Source organism: Lutra lutra, chromosome 5 (assembly GCF_902655055.1).
Source record: "Lutra lutra chromosome 5, mLutLut1.2, whole genome shotgun sequence".
Classification (NCBI taxonomy): domain Eukaryota; kingdom Metazoa; phylum Chordata; class Mammalia; order Carnivora; family Mustelidae; genus Lutra; species Lutra lutra.
The window spans coordinates 58522149-58542124 of record NC_062282.1 but is presented as its reverse complement, the minus strand read 5'-3'; the positions used below and the strand labels follow the sequence as shown (position 1 = coordinate 58542124).

Genomic DNA, 19976 nt, shown 5'->3' with positions numbered 1-19976 from the left:
TGAGCTTTAAGGGCAAGATGCCTGTGTTACCCATTATCTTCCTGGCACCTGACATAGTGCTTGGTATACATGAGGTACTCAGTAAATATTTGCTAATAAGAGATTGAATGAATAATCTTTTTAAAAGAAACACAAAGCCCAACAATTCTACTAATTACTGCTTAAGTTTTCATATATGAGACTAGATGCACACCCAATGAATTCCATGAACAGAGTTTCAAATATCTGCTGACTTGTGCTCCCTGGGTTTGACTTCTGGTGACAGCATGATCCCAAGGGCCTCACAGTCTCTAAACTTTGGCCCTTGAATGTGCTGATCAAAGAACATCCAGATGTTGCCCTTGCTTGGTTTTCCCTTCTGACTTCAACATTTTGGCAACCCCATCTACTCTTCAAGCCTTGTATTTAACTTGCCTCCTCCAAAAGCACCACTGAGAAACCCTAATCCTTGGAGAAAAGACAAATATCCAAATGGTCTGCAGAAGGACTCTACAGATCAGATACAAATTCTAGGGAAGCTTACTTCAGAAAACCAGGAAGGTGACAAGCTTGGCTCTGCTGGCCTTCTCTACCAGATTCTTGTCAAGATAACACTTGACTACAAATGGTTTTATAAAGTAAATCTCCTGGAGAGCCAATTATTTTCCTCAGAAGCTGGGAGAGGGGAGACAGTTCATGCAGTATATGCATTCTAACCACCAAGGGGAGACTCTCTGTGAGAAGCAAACACTCTGATGGAGTTCGCCCTGTAAATGTAACAGTGAGGGCAATAAATGTAGTTTTGTAGTTACTCATCAGAAGAAATCTTGGCACCGTATTTTGTGTGTGGAAAGCACTAGAGTTCTGTTCAAAGTGGCTCAAAACGTCCCATCTCCCTGAAGTCTTAGACCTCTTGCAAGTTATTTTGCCCCTTGACATCCAGATCGTCCATCTTTAAAAGGGTAGAAATAATGGTTCCTTCCTACCTCACTGTATCTCTTTCAGGCTCTCACAAGAAAACACAAGTAAAGAATGAATGCCAGCCATATACAAAGTGCATGGTAAAAACTGGTGATTAATGATGACGGTGGTCCTCTTCCTTCTGTTCTTTCCCTCCTTCTCTTTCTACAAGAGCTACTACACTTCTCTCTCCCTTTCTCTTCATCATTTTCCTTCTTCCCTCTAGTCCACTCTATGTAGCCTCGATGGCCAGAAACTCTTTTTCAAACAATGGTCTATTCATATAAAAAGAAGCTAATGCCCAACAAACTCGATGGCAGAAGGAGGAAAAAGAGAAAAAGTTACACAGCCTTAAAGATCATCATCAACTATGGGATATCCCAAATCCAGTGTCATGGACCAGTCTGCTTTCAGCCTGGAAACTTTCTGGCAAAGCTGTTTATTGACAGGTTACTCTATCAGTGCAGATGTTTCAATATATCTATTACATATAATATATGCATATAGTTTCTACTGACTTTACATATTTTAAGCCTCAGATTAAGACTATAGGCATGTGTGGGGCACCTGGGTGGCTCAGTGGGTTAAAGCCTCTGCCTTCAGCTCAGGTCATGGTCCCAGGGTCCTGGGATCGAGCCCCGTGTCAGGCTCTCTTCTCGGTGGGGAGCCTGCTTCCTTTCCTCTCTCTCTCTGCCTGCCTCTCTGCCTACTTGTGATCTCTGTTTGTCAAATAAATAAATAAAATCTTTTAAAAAAAGACTATAGGCGTGTTTAACAATAACCTATAATCAGAGAACAAATTTTATTTAAGTTTAAAGTGACCACAATGACAATGGTGCACATGTTATCCAAAATCTTATAAAAACAAAAACAACAAAAAAATAAGATAAATGCTATGGCTTGCATAGTTGCTTCCAGATGCGTGCAGAAAGTTCGCTGGCCATTACCGGAAAGATGACAGATTCCTGTCATCTTCCCTCAAACGTAACTTATTAAAGTTTAAAAACTTAAGTGGGAACTTTTTGCAGGGTCAAAGTGAAGCCTCTGCTTTCTCTGTTTCTCTTTGTGGCTCTTTCGGACAAAGAAACAAGAGTAACCTGAGCCCCCAAAGCCTGAAAAGGGTGTGGGGTTGGAGCACAAGGGCCGTTCCCCATCTAGCAGCCCACCCACAGCCTTCCCGGCCATTCGGCCCCAGCCGGCTGCACTGTCACCCACGCCCCCTCTCTCAGGGCATCAAGGTGGGCATGGTTTTGGAGCACCAGGCGTGAAGGTAAGAAAGGGACTGAAGCAGAGGCAAAACAACACAAGGCCAGACCTGGAGATCGCTTTGCAACTCTTCACTCCAACTTAAGTGCTGCCCCTTTTTTCTTGTTTGTTTTTGTACATTGTTGTTTGCCCCTCAGGCATCAAGCTGTTAGTGTGTACAGGAGGGATTAACGTGAGACGGTATGTTGGATGAAATATAAATTAAAATTATACTTCTGTCAGTCTGGAATCAGGGATTGTTTCTCAAGGTCTCCCCAAACACTTAATTTCAAATGAGTCTTCATTTATTACTTCAGGAAAGGCCAAATGCATAATTTATCAGCAGCTTTCAGTCAATATACCCTTATAAGCATGTTTCCCATGAGCCTTTGAGTAAAAATATGTTATGCTAATTCTATTAGTTGGGTACACAAGAGCTGTCTAAGAGAGTAAACAAGCATTAAAGGAGACACATGTGAACCAAGAAATACCTATCAACCTACCATCCAGGGTCGAATTACCAAGGGAACAGCAAGGAGGTGGTAAACTCATCCTGTTATTTAAACTAAGACTGTCTCCCCGACAGGAATCCTGAGCCATCCTGTGGTGGATCCGTGTGGGTGGCTCTGAGAAGGCAACAGGCGTGATGGGCAACAGGCACTTACCGGGTCTCCAGTGGCACGTTGCTGTTTAGCACCCAGCTGTCCTGAAGCTGAACGGACTCTGGCGTGGTTGCTAGGTCATTGGGTGCAGGAGCTGGGGCGTGGATCTGGCTCCGCCGGTTGGTCAGTGAGTTCCTGTTGAGGGAGTTGGCAGACGAGTGGTGATGGGACAGAGTGTGGTTGTGAGGGGGAGGCAGAGGGGGCCTCAGAGTCGACTGGCTGTGGTGGTTTGGAGGACCTGGAAAGAGAGGAAGGAGAAACGGTCATCAGGGACTGCAGACTCCAGCCGCCAAGGCTCTTCAAACCCACGGAGTAGAGCCTAGAACCCGTGCCTCTATGTGGGTTAATTTCTGAAAGTCACAGACTAGACACATAAATAAGACTGCAAATGCCTAATTCCAGGGTTGGTTACTCATATGTAACGTGGTTTGCTTTGCTTTTTTCTGCCAGTCTCAGAAGAAGGAGAAACTAGGTTAGTAAAACCAGGCTGGAACATATTAATCTTGAAGAGGAAGTCACATGACAGTCAGGGTTGATCATTGTTGTAGAAAGTCCGTATACTCTCTCCTGGTAAACCAGTTCACTACATACATGCTTTACAAATATTTCCTTCCTTTCTTCCTTTTATTTTATTTGAGAGAGAGAGAGAGAGAGAGAGAGAGAGAAGGTACAGAGAGGGAGGGAGAGGGACAGCAAACCCTGCATTGAATGTAAGCCTGACATGGGGCCCCATCTCATGACCCTGAGATCATGACACGAGGTGAAATCAAGAGTCAGATGTTCAACTGACAGAGCCACCCAAGCGTCCCAAATATTTCTTCCTTCTAAAGGTAACAGAATATGATACCCTCTAAGAGAGTAGCATACTTAAATACCTGTGGGGGCCAGGCAGGAAAGGGAGGTGGGCCAGTTGTGGACTGAGGTGACCTGGAGAGGGCAGGAAGCAGCCCTCCCTCAGATCTGAGCCCATGTGGCCATGTGGGAATAAGGGCCCAAGGCAGTCAGATCAAGTTTTTCAAGGAAAGCTGAAGATCTGGACTTTTAGATAAAATTTCCTATGCTTTGAAGATGGTGACAATTAATTTTTAAAAAGTGTAGGTGTTTTGTGTGTATGTGTGTGTACACACACACACATATATATAAAATTTGTTTTTAAATAAGACTTTAAGAAAATACCTGTGAGCCTGCTCAGACATCGGGTCTGATGTTTTCAAACCATGACCCTCACTCCAAATTGCATCCTATTTTCTTCTCTCGAAATCCTCTCTCCTTGCAGGAGAAATGCACAAAGGAGAACTATACCTCTGCGTGTATCCTCTTGTAAATATGACCACAGATGACAACTCCACACAGGGTTTTCCTAGCAACCCATTCTCAATCTACAAAATGAAATATTTTAAGCATAATGAAAATGAAAGTAGTTCGCTATGCAATGTAAGCCTATAATTTGGTTTTAATGGCTGCTGAAACATGACTTTTAATTTGTGTCCTTTTTTGAAGCCTCCAGTCGAGGTTGGCAGCTCACCAGGTGACTGCCAAGGCTTGTCATTTTGGCCCCTGCCAACTTTTAAAATCCTCAGCCCCTGCTGTCCTGGCTTTAGGAAGTTGGCTCACATCATTTAAACAAGCAATTTGACACAAATTTCAACTACTTGTCTCCTTATGTGGCCAGGCTACATCTCCAAAAGGTGTAATCTACATTCTGTGGCTCCTGGGAAGCCTGCAGAAATATTCTGAAAGAAAGACAACATGTCAAGAAGATACTAGGTTTGGAGAGCATCATGACTGAGGAAAACAAGAAGGAAAAATAACAGAGGAGAGTGGTTCCTCGAAGTGTTCCTGGGCTGAAATTACTTGGGGGGATTTTTTTTTTTGGTCTTCAGAGAAAGACAACTAAAACTAAACCCCAGTGGGAAATGCCACTGTAGAGTTGTACAGATTTAAAATCGCGTCCTCCAAATGAACCTGCAATTCGTATTTTACATTATGCACCAGTGACATTTTAAATATATCTTTGAGAGAGTTTCATAGCTGGAGTGGGCTATTACATTTCCTGGCATTGTTGTCTGTCTAGTAATGTATTATTATATAGTTATTTAGCATTTGTCTGTCTCATATTAGTGGGAAGAGGTGAGAAAAGGGGGTGAAATGATGTAATCATGATCCTTTAGAGATGCTATCCAAGCCCCTCACACAGGGTTAATGAATTCTCATGCCTTCCTTTCCCTTCTCTCAACTTCCATCCAAGTGGTCATTATTCGCCATTAGTTAGGTAATCTTGAGACTTGCCTCAGGAAGATGAGATGAATCGGTGTACAAGTGGGAACCTAGCCTTCTCAGCCCCAAGCCCTCACTTTCCATCTCCCTCAGCAACCAGTCCCCACCTCCAAAGCTCCAGACCACACACTCTCCCAAAGTACATAGAGGCCCTGGGAGATATTTAATTCACTAAATGAGATACCAGAACCCTCCTGCTTCCTGTCTATTCATCCTGAGCTGAGGTTTCTTTGCTAATTCCAACTTGGGTGGCCCTTCCCTGTCAATCTGTGTTCTGTCTGGGTGGAATTCCTGTGGTTTCCCATTTGTTGATCATATCCAGGGGTGGTGCTGGGGGGAATGGAACCACGGACCCAGGTGTTATGTGGCATAGTCCCAAGAAAATGGATGGTGAGCGTTCCAGTTAGCTGGAAGAGAAGTTGAGCTGCTAAAGAGAAGGTCTAGAGCTTCATGGAGGAGAGCAAAGAAGACATAATTCTTTGCTCACCCTGCCCTCCTATAAAGCATGTTATTTCACTGCAAATAAATCACATTATCAACAACAACCACCATCTAGCATCATCAGTATTAGAAGATGTTTTCCTCATTACTGTTGCTCATTTCCACTGTGACACAGAGGATATTTGCTCATTTATCTATCCATCTAACGATCATATTTTGCAACTAGGTGCAAGAACTAGAGAAGACAATTTGAATAGAGTGGTAAAAGCTACCACCGGGGTGTGTACAGAGAGACAAGGGAGCATCTGGGGAGACACTTAGTCCGTGGGTAGGAAACACAAATCTAAAGAACCTGGGTTCAAGGATTGGGTCTGCCCCTTTCACATCGTGTGAACCTGGGCTTCCAACCCCATGTTCTGTAATCCTGAGTACTCACACATCACTGGTGACCACAGCACTAAGTAGCCGTGTGTCAACATGGAAGATGGTGGGGAAGAGGAACGGGGAGTGTCAAGCCTGCCACCTGAGGCTGGTTAAGTTCCCCAACCATGTGCACGGAACCCTGATTGCTTCCGTCAGGAATAAAAGCATGAATAAGACATGATTATGGCTCTCAAGGAGCCCAGATTTGAGTACAGGACATAAACCCAGATTTCAACCATCTAGGCAGAAGTCGCAAACTGACAGCCCCCAAGATGCACATGACCAAAATTTCAGAGTCAAGATTTTGTAGAATGTTCCAGATCACTGACTTCTCCTGAGAACAAAACTAGAACAAAAATACGGAGTCTATTCTCCCACAGCAGCAACTGGATATAGCTTAATGCCTTAGGATGGTTTTCTGGTTTGTCATCAACCCTAAAATCCCTGTTATTTTAATTTGGCCGGATATATGCATTTATGTTACTGTGGGTAGGCATTTATGTCTTTGATTGCTGGTTTCCTCCGTGGTACCTTCGTATTCCGGGTAGTTAATGTATCTCTAATATAGCAACACCTCTGCTACAACTAATGATCTCAAGCACTTTTTGTGTTTATTGGTTTTTCATTACAGTCATCCAAAGAGCTTGCTGAGTCTGATGGTTTTCTATTTCAAAAAATGCAAACAATGGCCAGCAACATGTCTTACTGCTTTCCATGAGGCCAAATTACATGGAAAAGCCCTTCTGAAAGGCAACTCGTGTCTTCAATAGATGCTGAAACAGAAATGATTAACAGCTTAGCTTGATGAAGGAACCTTCGTGTCCACTCTGAGTTCCACACAGTTATTGGGTTTAATTAATGTGCATATTAATGGCTCTTCTATTGCATAAATATGAAATCACATAATAATGCAATTGAGCCACGAGTAACTATGTAACATAAATGCTTACACACTATCAACTTAATAAGTATGCTATTAGCAGGCAAAAGGCAACTGTCATTACAATCACAGTGCTAACCTATTATCTTGTACCTGATTTATCTGGAGTTGAGAACCTAGAATTTATTTTTAGGTACCGTGTGGCCTTTCGTCAGAGGAAGGAGGAGCGGCACACTGGTCCTCTGTTAAAAGCGAGGGCAGGAGCACCCTCATAGAGGGGTCATGTGGCAAAGTACCCTTCTCCAAAACAGTCCGCCTTCATCCCTCTGAGGGGAAAAAAATTGAGAGAAGGGAAAAGCAAAGCCTACCCAGTTGGCCTCAACTGGACTGTTACTTTAAGTTTAATTTATAAAATGCTTGGAAAGAGAAAAAAAAAAAAAAGGCTAGGGCAGGATAGGTAAGATTCCCAGCGAGGGGAGGATAAGTGAATTTAGTGAGAAGGTGCTTCCTGTATGTTTATTTTTTTAAGAGATTTTATTTAGTTGTTTGACAGAGAGAGAGATCACAAGTAGGCAGAGAGGCAGGCAGAGAGGCAGGCAGAGAGAAGGGAGAAACAGGCTCCCTGCTGAGCGGAGAGCTCGACTAGGGACTCCATCCCAGGACCCTGAGACCATGACCTGAGCTGAAGGCAGAGGCTTAACCTTCTGAGCCACCCAGGCGCCCCTGCTTCCTGTGTTTAAAAAACTAAGTGCTTGAATGAGTGCTTGATTTGTCCTGTTTGCTCAAAAAAACTATGCTTAAGATTTGCTGTTGCCAGGAATTTTGGTCCTGACAGGGATGCCATCCCCATATTCTCACCTTCCTAAATGCCAACTGGTTGACAGCGGAGTCATAAGAAAAACAAAGTAGTGCTTCTTTGTTGGGCAACAGTATCAACTCTAACAAAGTTAGACCCGGAGACTGCAAAATGCTGGAGTATCAGCTCCTGGGTTAACTCGACTAACGAAGCTCAAATAGCATGTGGAAATAACCAACGCCTACATAGTCAATAATGTATAAAGGAAGGATTTTCTTTGGAGCTAAGGAAGGAAATTCTTAATAATTGGCTATTGTTGCAGTCTTCCTAAATAAACAGGTGGGTGAGACATTTAGGCTAGGTTTACCCTTGCCAAGAGGGGGTGGGTGTGCAGGAGAGTAGGAGGGCAGGGATAGACTAAGATAGCTTTGTCTTGCTCTGTAGTCCTATTTTTTCCTGGTGATTACAAATGATAAAATATATGAAAGAAAAAATATGTAAGTATAGGCCTGCCTAACTGCTCATAATTCACTCATTCTTGGAGATGGTATGCCAAGTGCTGGTCTTTAAAAATTTCAACCCCTTGGACCCCGAGATGATGAATTAACCACAGACTCTCTGCCCCCTTCTACTGAACCATGTCTTTGGAGCAAGTTCCATCTTGACAACAATTTGAAGATGCTGGAACTGAAGCTGGCGTTGGCACACATTTTGGAGTCTCTGGCTGGTGAAAGTTGGCACCTGGACACACTGTTCAGATCTGACCTCACATGAGAGGCAGAGAGAATCAGAGGTGAAGACTTTTAAGAATGACAGCCTCGGGGCAGCTGGGTGGCTCAGTGGGTTGAGCGACTGCCTTCAGCTCGGGTCATGATCCTGGAGTCGTCCCAGAATCGAGTCCCACATCAGGCTCCCCGCTCCATGGGGAGTCTGCTTCTTCTGACCTTTTCCCCTCTCATGCTATCTCTTGTTCTCTCTCTCAAATAAATAAAAGAAAATCTTAAAAAAAAAAAAAAAAGAATGATAGCCTCTAGTTAGAAGGAGGAATCTGTTGCTGATGACCAGGCTCATGATTGGCTTTGAACCCCTGAGTGGCCACTTACTAACAGTGTGACCCCTGGAAAAGAGGCATTTTTTTTTTCCAAGTTTGTTTCTTCATCTATGAAATGGATAGAATCGTTTTACTTTTCTCATGTGGTTGTTAGGAGCATCAAATGAGAATACATCTCTAAAAAGCCTATCACGATTCTTGGCACATAGTTGGTATTAAACATTATTATATATTATGTGTTATAATTAATAGTACTGATAATGGTAATAACAGCAATAGCAACTTTAGGTCTGGGGAAAATGAAGGATGGAGGATGTTATCAAATCAACACAGAAAGGCAAAATGACTAACCTCAGAACCCCTCCAGCCTCAGATGCGGTCTGCAGAAGGACCTGCTGACTGAGTGACGTGGGACAGGCATGACTAGGGGGCAGTCCCAAGAGCATCTGTCTCACAGCTTGCAGAAACGGAATGTGGGACTCCAAAGTGTTCCATTTCCATAACCAAAACAATTGATGTTAAGGACTACAAAATAATACCGACAGGAGTGCGAGGAGTTAAGCTCTCCCTGTGTGTCTGGTCCTGTGCAAACTGCTGTCTGTAAATTATCTCAGTGTACTGCCACTCACTGTTATGGGACCGGTTTTCTTATCATCCCCATTTTACAGATCCAACCAGGAAGGCACGGAGAGGTTAAGTAAAGCCCCCAAGGTCATGGAGCTTAGTAAGCGGCCAGCAGCTTGTGGATCCCAGGGTTTCTTCCCCATTCTGCCACATGCCAAAGAGCACGGGGCCCCCGAGGCCACTCACATAGGGAGAGAACCAAGACCCCCGCCCTGCTTTACACTCACCCTGGCAAATACAGAGGAAAACAGCCTTAACTCATTTCTGTGCACATTTGCTTAAACGGCAGAACGCCATCTTGTGAGAAATTGGAGGGAACTGCCCACCTCAAAGCTCTGCACCTCACAATGCTGCTTGAATCAGGAGAAATAGGCCAGAACAGCCGAACTGCAGGGCAATCTCTTTTCTGTGCCTTCCCAAAAGGCCCTCCTGGAACTTCCTCCTCCGTGCTGCATCCCTGGCTCCCGTAACCAGTGGCATCAGGGATAAGCAGCAATTAGGTCTGTTGCAGGCAGAAACAAGGGCACACTAGGTCTTAGCTCATCCTTCCTGTTCTGACTGAAGGTACTTTGCCAACAGCCTGGGGGTGGAGGGCGTTGGTGCGGGGGGGCGGGGGGGGGGTGGAGTCCAGATCCAGCCTCCTCCTGTGTTTAGAAAGAGATGGAAAGAGATTTACTTGTGTCTAAGTACCAGACACCCAGGCATTCAGCCTGCTCCCTCCTTCCCTGTTGTAGCATCTGCTGAGTGATTCGTCCTCTGAAGAACGGACGTGGATTATTCGGTGCTGACCCCCGTGTGGTGCGCTGGTGTCGCAGGGCCGTGGGCAATGGCAGTGTTTCTTGGATATGGCCACCACTGGAGTGAACTGTAGCCTTACTGCACGTTCCAGAATGCAGGAGAAAAAAGGAAGGCAGGAATGAAGGAATGAGCCAAGTTAGGACCCCCTTCTTGTCTCCCTGGGCTGGGTAGCCGCTCTGACCAGTGCCTCTGGGGGCTGGGAGTGTAGGGTCCTGGATTCAGGGTGGGTGGGGTGGCTGCCCCTGATGGAAAGGCCCCATTCAGCCTGAGCAGAGCAGCAGGGAAGTCAAGGGCTGTGCTCACTCGTAAGGAATGATTTGTAGTTCTCTTACACAAAATATATGACCTCAGAGAAAAAGCATTCTGAGTGCATTCACAATGACGCACGCATCCACACAGCACAGTGGAAGCATGGGGACTGTGCTCACAAAGAACAATCATTTGCAGACTTGGAAACCAAAGTTTTGTCAGCTCTACCTACATCCATCAACAAAAAATAGGTTTAGGGGGACACCTGAGATCATCGAAGAGCAACTGCTTTCGTTTAATAAGCACCAGCTGCGTGGTAAGAGCTAGCCTTATTTAGACTTCTACTAACCTTTGAGTGAGATGGGGTTCTCCATTACAAAGATGAAGAATGTGAGGCACAGGACATTAAGAGAGGGGAGTTTCTCTCCTTACACATTGCATTTCACTGTCATGCAGCTGGGCCCCTCCCGAGGGCACACTGGGCGCCTCTTTTTCATCACCCTTGGCATATGGTTTTCTATTGTTTTTGGACTCTCCTGTGTCTCCTATAGGACTCTGAGCTCCATTCGGCACAAGAGTCTGCCTGTCTTGGGGGGTGCCTTGGTGGCTCAGAGGGTTAAAGCCTCTGCCTTTGGCTCGGGTCGTGATCCCAGGGTCCTGGAATCGAGCCCTGCATCAGGCTCTCTGCTCAGTGGGGAGCCTGCTTCCTCCTCTCTCCCTGCCTGCCTCTCTGCCTACTTGTGATCTCTGTTTGTCAAACAAACAAACAAACAAACAGACAAATAAATAAATAAAGAGTCTGTCTGTCTTGTTTTTACATCCCGGCACAAGGCTCTGGTGCCTGGCCCGGAAGTAGTGCTGAATGAATGACGGAAGGAACATATGGTGTTTGTGGGGGGAGGGCGGTCCTGTTGGGAGAACCTCAACTGATCTGAGAGGGGATCACAGCAGACGTCTGCCTCTGTTCTGTGAACATTTCCCAATCGCCAGAATCCGATGGGCCTTTCCCTTCTGAAATTCTTGAATGCCTGAATTCTTATTGCCCTCACAAGTCCTTCAACAGGGAGACCATTGGACCCAGGGAGAAAGTGACTTTGTTTCCCTTTGTCTTTGTTTCTTTTTCCCTGGTTCTGCCTGACTACCCATTCTCTCTTTTCAATAACAGATGTACTGACTTATAATGACATTCAGCTTTTAAAAGTGTACATTTTAGCATTTTCTTTTACTCTATTCCCCGAGTTGTACAGCCATCACTACTGTCTGATCTTAGAACATTTTCATAAGCCCCCATAGGAAACCTCATAACAGGAGCAGTCACCGTCCCCCCCCACCCCACAGCTCCCCTACTCCCAGGCAAATAGCAATCTACTTTCTGTTTCTATGGATTTGCCTATTCTGGGCATTTCATATAAATGGTGATTCCCTCTGTTTTTTATAACCACGATGTCTGTTGCAGAGCCTCGCTAGAACCAATCAAATTTAGATCTCAGATGGGGCACACTTCATACCACTTAAAAATATCTTTCCCTGGCAACCGGAAGCTGGTGTTCACAGGAGCTTTTTGGCTGGGACTCCACTGCTGTTGGTATTTTTCAGAGATTGTTAGGTATGGCCATTTGAGAGTCAATTGTAGACTTGAGGGCCCTAGGGGGACCCTGGAATTTGTTCCAGTGCTTCGGGCCCATCTGTAATCACAGCAGAGAGCCATTCCTGCTCAACTAAAACACAAACACACACGGGTGGGACACTGGGGGGCAGGTGGGGGGAAGGGAGGGAACTCGGAAATTGGGTGCCGAACCAGCAACAGTGTTGAATCACGACCTTAAGAGCAGTTGTAGGTTGGGGACCCTCCTGTGGCAGGTTCTCACATACGGTGAGTCAGAAAGGGATTTTAATCATAGATGTCACAGCATTTTACCCTACCCCCATACTCACTGTTTGTGTTCTTAAATCATCTAGAAAGTATCACTTGAGATCAATGTCAACTCCATTAGCTAGTTTCCAAGTGACAAAGACAAAAAAAAAAAAAAGGCCACTTGAAATACTTGAGAGGAACCCTTCTAAAGAGAAGATTTTATTGCAAAGTTATGTCTGAGCAGTGCCTATCTGAGCATTTCAATAAATCTACATTACCCTAGGTATTTTGGCATCCTCTGGGAGAGGAAAGCCTATCAGTAGAAAGTAATGATTTTGGGTTTTTCAATTGCCCTAAGGATCTTGACAATGCTATTAAGACCCATGCTCTCCCTGTCGAGAAGTTTAGGAGTGAAATTATTAATATGCCCAGACGTTATGTTGATTGTTGCGCTGTAGCAGAAAATACTCTCTCTGTTATTTGAGCTGCATTATCACTTTCCAAAGCAGAGAATTGCATCAAAAATTTAAACTCCTCTCATTCCAGCTCATCGCCTAGCTTTTCAAGGTCTTATTATAAAATAGTCTGGGCAAAATTTGGGTATTTTCTTACCCATGGAAGATAATATGTTTTTCACAGCCCAGACTATATTTTTGAAAAATAAAAATCATATGTTGGAGTTTTCTTCCATCAAGATGTCATTCTTTAGCACTTTAACCAGGTTTTTGTTGGGGTGTATTTCATTCTTTTTTTTCCCCTTTGGATAGTCACAATGTTTTCCCCTGAACATAGGTAGAAGATCAGAACAAAGATAAAATGTGATTTTGATTTTAGGTTTAGTCTCTGATGAACGGAATGATGGAGACAAGCTCTGATGTACACCATTCATTAACACTGAGAATGACTGAAGCATGCCAGTTAAATGGCAAGAACGGGATAAAGGCTCCTGGACCGTTTTCACTACAAAGCTCAGCAGAATTATTTACGATCTGGGTGATCTTTTCCCCAAATCTCTCATGGTACATGCCTTATAGGACAAGGGAACAAAAGTTTCTCCATACTATATAAACAGAAGTCAGCTGAATGTCAGACCTTGAACTGCATCAGGTTTTAGGTCAAGTGACAGCTGATGTAATGGGACAAATGGGGCGTATTGCTGGGGTTCTTTTCAGGATACTCTTTCTGCCTTCAAAATACCCACACACACGCGCGTGTGTGTGCACACACACACATACACACACATGAGCAAGTAATTACACAAGAAAATTATCTGAGTGCTTCCTAAAGACACATCCCCCACCTAGGGTTCCATGTCAAAAGGAGTGCCTTCTGGGTTTTAATTTATAACAGTAGTTTCTTTCCAAGGTGTCTTGAAGTTGCTTTGCATTTCCCAATTAAAGTGGATGAGACCGTGCTCAGGGCCTTCCCGTCAGGTAGCACAGATGATAAACAGCAATACCCAGGGCCAAGCAGAGATAGATGATGAAGTCCCTCCCATCCCATCCAACAGCCCTAGGGTGCAAACAACTTTCAGAAAAATCTGGGACCAGTGGGAGGCCAGCGTGCTCTGTAGATCTCGGTTCTATGGAGGAAGAGGCCACAGGTGCAGTGGAATCAGGGTCTCCCACGGGGCCCCCTGGAAACAAGGGTTTTTTCCTAGCCACACAGCTCAGAATGCCATTTTCAGGGTTTCCTCGATCCTTCTGACACTGACCTCTCGAGTTGTGCCTGAAGGACTCCTGGAGTTAGACGATCAGATTTATGGAGCCCTCAGCCTATCTGTGCCTCTGTTTCCCCCTCCAAAAAAGGTGGTGACTACCATTCCTCCTTGGTAAGGAGTTAAATGAGATAAGACATTATAAGTGAAGGTGTTTAGGAGATGCATGACAGATAGGAAGGACTTAAGAAATGTCAGGATTTATTTATCTTTGCTGGAATAGGCTAATTCTTTCTTGAGGTTGTGAAGAGAGGAGGGAAATAGAACCTGTGATTCAAAGATTATTATCGTAATGACTTGGAAAACTTTCTGTTGTCAGATATTTTTAAGGTAAATAGCACCATTAAGAATCAAGGATCGGGACGCCTGGGTGGCTCCAGTTGGTTAAGCAGCTACCTTCGGCTCAGGTCATGATCCCAGCGTCCTGGGATCGAGTCCCACATCGGGCTCCTTGCTTGGCGGGGAGCCTGCTTCTCCCTCTGCCTCTGCCTGCCATTCTGTCCGCCTGTGCTCGCTCTCTCTCCCTCTCTCTCTGACAAAAAAAAAAAAAAAAAAAAAAAAAAAATCTTTAAAAAAAAAAAAAAGAATCAAGGATCCTTTTCCCTTCTTACGAGTTATATTAAGTACCTCTAGGTCCTATAGACTCCCAAACTATCAGTAGTCTTCATTTTCACATTTTGCAACTTAAAATAAATACATTGAAATAAAACCACCTAATGTTAGACAATTTGAAGGGTCCTACGTTAGCTTACGTTTCCTAAATTCTCTCATTCCTTATGAAAACCAGCATAAGGAAGACTTAGGTTTTTTTGAGTCCTGATGTTCCTACTTAGCCTCGGGTCCCATTTCTCATGAAAAACTCAATGTAAAGTCAAGATTTTTCTTGTTTTTTTTTTTTTTTTTTTTTTTTTTGTTTGTTTTTTGTTGTTGTTTTTGTTTCTGTTTTTATTTTTTGCTCATGCTCATCTGTGAGCCGTGAAGTTTGCTCTATCCTTGAAATTCATCACTGAGCAACTCACGGAGGTCCTGAGTTATTCATCACATTTCGATGATTGAAGTCATGAATTAGCAATTTGTTTCTCAGGGCTTCTTGGGTTACTGAAACTTTTTAGTATTTATCATCTCAAATGGGATCATTCTTAATCCCATAATGTAGGGAGTAAGTAATCTCTCTCGTGAAATATCAGATTTGGAGGAGAAAATAATTTCCATTTCTAACCCTGCTTATCTGACACTTTAATAGTGTGGTCTGGGAAGGCTTCTCAATAAGATGATATTTGATCAGAGACCTGAAGGAAATAGGGGAAGACACATTCCAATGTCTGGGGGAACAATGCTCTAGGCAGAGGGAAAAGCAAGAACAAAGACATTTTGGATTGTGTACAGGGGTTGGACAGAATATCAGCCTAGATTTGCCTCTCCCATTCAACTGCAAGCCTACTTCTCCAAGAAAACAGTGAAATAAATGGGGAAGGTCTTGATCCTCACTGGCTTCTGATTCGGGACTGAGCCAGGCAGCCTTCTGTCCCAGGCCCTTTGCACTTGCCGTACACTAAGCCTGGGGATACAGATAATTAAGTGGCTCTCTCTTTTAATGTTGGAATGTCTCAGCTCAAATCTCCCCTTTAAGGCACACCTTTCCAGACAACTTCTGCAGTCTTATCCTCCTCACTATGCTGTTTCTCTGAAGCACACATCATTACTATTTTTTTTTCCCAGTAATTGTCCTTCTGCACTAGAAAGTAAGTACAGTGAAGGTAAGGATGTTATTTTTTTTAAAAGATTTTATTTATTTATTTGACAGACAGAGATCACAAGTTGGCAGAGAGGCAGGCAGAGAGAGAGAGGAGGAAGCAGGCCCCCCGCCGAGCAGAGAGCCCAATGCGGGGCTCAATCCTGGAATCATGACCCGAACCGAAGGCAGAGGCTTTAACCCACTGAGCCATCCAGGCGCTCTGGTAAGGATGTTATTTTATTCTCTGCTGAATTCCTGGCTCCTTGAACACTTAGTAGGTGCAATAAAAGATTTCTGAATTAACAGATTAATTAATCACATATTGAGAAGTATGGCAAGAGCAAGTGAGTCAAGAGCAGAGTCCAAATCCCAAGAGAGATTTTCAAAAGACTCAACAGGTCTTTCAAAGGGACTGCTGCGTGATGTCATCAGAGACAAATCTCAAAAACTTGAACTTGACTAATGTTCCAGAAAAAAATCATTGTAGGCATCCTTGCCAAAACACAGCTCTATCTCACGCAAACTGTAGCAATTTTTTCTCTTCCTGCAGCAACCCAAACATGACAACAAATGCCTTACAAGCAGAAATCCCCATGGAACTAATGATGGCAGAGGCCTCTGACACACCCCAAGTGGGAATAGACACATTTCACTTCTAAACTCCAACTAACAGGATCTCCTGTGGCTCTCTGTGCCACTTGGAAATGTTCGTTTTCCACCATGAATCTATCGTATTAGAGGATCTTTGCTACAGGCCACTGCCTCACCTGAACAGGCTGAATCCTAATTCATCCAAGCAGTGGGTGGAAGGATAAGCAACCAGATGTGGCAAGGACACAGGCTATGCTGCAAACGGTTTGCAAGTCAAAAGCAGGGCATACGGAATTCTTCCTCCTTCAGGAAGCCTTCTTGGATTAGATCAGGCGAAGTCCAGTGGCTTCCTAAATGTGTCAATGTACGTAAGATCTTTCATGGTGGCTGTGTTCTAGGTCTAACATCGGAACTAACGCTGGCATACTATATAAGGAATGACTCCATTTGGCCATATTTAATCTTTATAAACCTTTCTAACTCCTATGTGGTGTATCACTGGAAAGAATTTTTTTAAAGATTTTATTTATTTATTTGAAAGAAAGAGAGAGAGAGAGAGAACAGAGGGAGAGTGAGAGGGAGAAGCAGACTCCCTGCTGAGAAGGGAGCCCGACACAGGGCTCCATCCCAGGACCCTGGGATGATGACCTGAGCCAAAAGCGACGCTTAACCAACTGAGCCACCCAGGTACCTCATGAATTCTAATTCTATGGTGTTTTCTTAGTGTAGAGCCTCGCAAAATTATTCCCAAGTGGGCACATGATAGAGCCTTTCCTATTCCCCGAGAGAAACCAAAGAGACACCGTTCTCTCCACATGATTCCTTTTGCTTTCTCTCTGATTTGGACACAAGAACCATGGCCTATTAGTTAAGCTCGCTTGTGACAAACAATTTCCAATCATTTGTTTGCTGGTTCATTCCCTCACCCATATCTCCATTTGTTCGTGTGCTCATTCACTTGGTAACTATTATTGAGCATCTATGCTGGGCTGGGTCTGGTGGATTCTTGATGTTCCAGAGTCTCTGGCCTCTAGACCAGAGGAAGTTGTAAAGAGAGTCACATCCTATTTTGTCCTTTTTGTTGAGCCTCAAAGATCCTACTCCTACTATCACTCTTCTCTTTTCCTTCCAGTTGTTATCCAAATGCTTCACTTTCCCATATATGTTTTTATTCATGTTTTAGCATACAGATAGCAATCTCATAAGGGCCATTACGACACACTGCTCTGAAAACTTGTCATAGATGCCTATCATTAAACTAAACATGAACCCCTTTCCCTTGTCCCTACCCCTGTCTTATTTCCCAAGGTGAACTCATCCTTCTGTCATGTATACACACATGTATCTCCCAATATGTAAGATTCTGTGCTAGGATACCATTATAGGATGATCCATGGCACACAGAGAAATTCACAAGAATGTCAATTATTACTTGTGGAGAAAAACTATCACATTTTGATTCTTTAGTGTTTTCAGCCAAATGTAGTATTTATCAACTTTCTTCTATTTTTAATTCTAGATAACAGAGCATGGTGAATTGGAGCTTCCACTGCATATATGGGATATACACACTGCATTGCTTTCCTTGCAAGATTAAGACTTGGAACTCTGGCCCCGGGCTCTCAGTTGTGTCAATAAGATTCACATGGCCTTTGGGGTCCTCTTTGCACACACAGAATGGAGTGAGACATCTAGATTCATGAAGTGGAAACAGAAGTGGGATAAATGGATAAACTCACCACTTGAGTTTACCCCAATTGTCCCAGCCCCGTCTACCTGCGCACCTATAAGTACAATGAACCTCATCACCCCGGTTTTATAAACAACAGAAAGACCATTTGTTTATCATTTATATGTTTTTCTAATTGAAACACATGTAGTCTAAACCAAAGAAGCCATAACAGCATTGAGCAGAGCAGGCAAACACACTTCATATCTTTTTCTTTCTTTTTTATTTTTTTTTAAACTTAACCGGCAGAAAATTTAAGGACTGTCTCTTTAGGGAACTAAAAAACAAATGACCTACGGAATCAACCAGAAGCAGCACATGACAAAACAGAGTATTATGCTAGAACATACGTTCCATAGACAGGAAAGCTAATCAAACTACCATGACAGAAACGCTCATACGTTGCTAGTAGGGATGCAAAAATACATAGACATTCTGGAAAAGTTTGCCAGTTCCCTATGATGTTACACTTACCCCACCACACAATCTTTTTTTTTTTTTTTAAGTTTTTTTTTTTTTTATTTGACAGATAGAGATCACAGGTAGGCAGCGAGGCAGGCAGCGAGAGAGAGAAGGAAGCGGGCTCCCTGCTGAGCAGAGAGCCCGATGCGGGGCTCGATCCCAGGACCCCGGAATCATGACCTGAGCTGAAGGCAGAGGCTTTAACCCACTGAGCCACCCAGGCGCCCCCCCACCACACAATCTTAATCCTAGGTATTCGCCCTACAGAAATGAAAGCATACATTTCCATTAATGTATATTTACCTGAAAACCTACCCGCGAAAGTTTAAGCAGTTCTACTATAAGCACCCAAAACTGGAAACAATCCAGATATGCCAGAACAAGTGAACTGATCAACAAGGTGAGGTAACCTGTGTAATGGACCACTCAGCAATGAAAAGGAATCAACTACTGATAATGAACAATTTAGATACATCTCAAAGGCACCGCGCTGAACAAAAGGAGTCGGTTTCAAAAGGTTGCATACTATGTAATTCCATTCATGGGACATTCTCAAAAAGACAAAGTGATGGGGTGCTGGGAGGCTCATTAAGCCTCTGCCTTTGGCTCAGGTCATGATCCCAGGGTCCTGGGTTTGAGCCCCACATCGCATTGGGCTCTCTGCTCAGCAGGGAGCCTGCTTCCCCCTCCCCCTCTGCCTGCTTCTTTGCCTACTTGTGATCTCTGTCTGTCAAATAAATAAATAAAATCTTTAAAAAAAAAAAAAAGACAAAGTGACAGAGACTGAGAACAGATCGGTGACTGCCAGGAACTACCAATGGGTAGCAGGAGGGAGGTTTTTGAGGTGACAGACCTGCTCTGTATCATGATAGCAGGGGTGGTGGTTACCCAAATCTCTACATGGGTTACAACACATAGAGCTGTACACAATGAAAACCACTTCACTGTGTGCTACGTAAAGAGTATACAATAAAACAATAAAAATTACACACGTGGGATGGATGTTAAGAACAGGACAGAATATCTGGTGTGGAAGGGGACAGACTTGCATCAGAGCCTGAGCCATTCTAGGTGGAGATGTTGAGGCTGGAAAACAAGGGAGCAAATCCTCTTCGAAACTTGAAGATCTGTTTCCAATATAGAGGTCACATCCTTAAACATAAAAAAAAAGCACACTAGAAAAAAACATAATGTGTAAATCTTTGACTGGCGCATCACTCATTGGTTTCGCGTTTGGATTCGTTTGAATATGGCTTTCTAAACCTCAAGCAGCGACTCCAAGCTGTTGAAGAACCTATACTGTGTAAAATGGAGAAAGAAGGGCTTTGCTGCCCAACACTGTCAGCTTCTCTCCTGACACTCAGCACAATCTCTACCCTTGTAGAAACATTAACAGTACTACATTATTCATCACAATAAGATTATTAGTTGATGGGAAACAAATTACAGAGAGCGTCGCAACCTGCTGTACTTCCTGAATGCACACAAGGCAGTTTTTCTTG

At 43.8% G+C, this 19976-nt stretch overlaps 1 protein-coding gene across 9 annotated transcripts in view; it reads right to left on the bottom strand.

Moving 5' to 3' along the window:
* The window catches only part of TENM2 (teneurin transmembrane protein 2), a 1307492-nt gene that overhangs the window by 295136 nt on the left and 992380 nt on the right, over positions 1 to 19976 (bottom strand). For all 9 annotated transcript variants that reach the window (XM_047731060.1, XM_047731061.1, XM_047731063.1 and 6 more), the window contains one exon: positions 2850 to 3084. In XM_047731060.1, coding sequence (XP_047587016.1) covers positions 2850 to 3084 — 235 coding nt within the window. The remainder of the gene's footprint in view (positions 1 to 2849; positions 3085 to 19976) is intronic.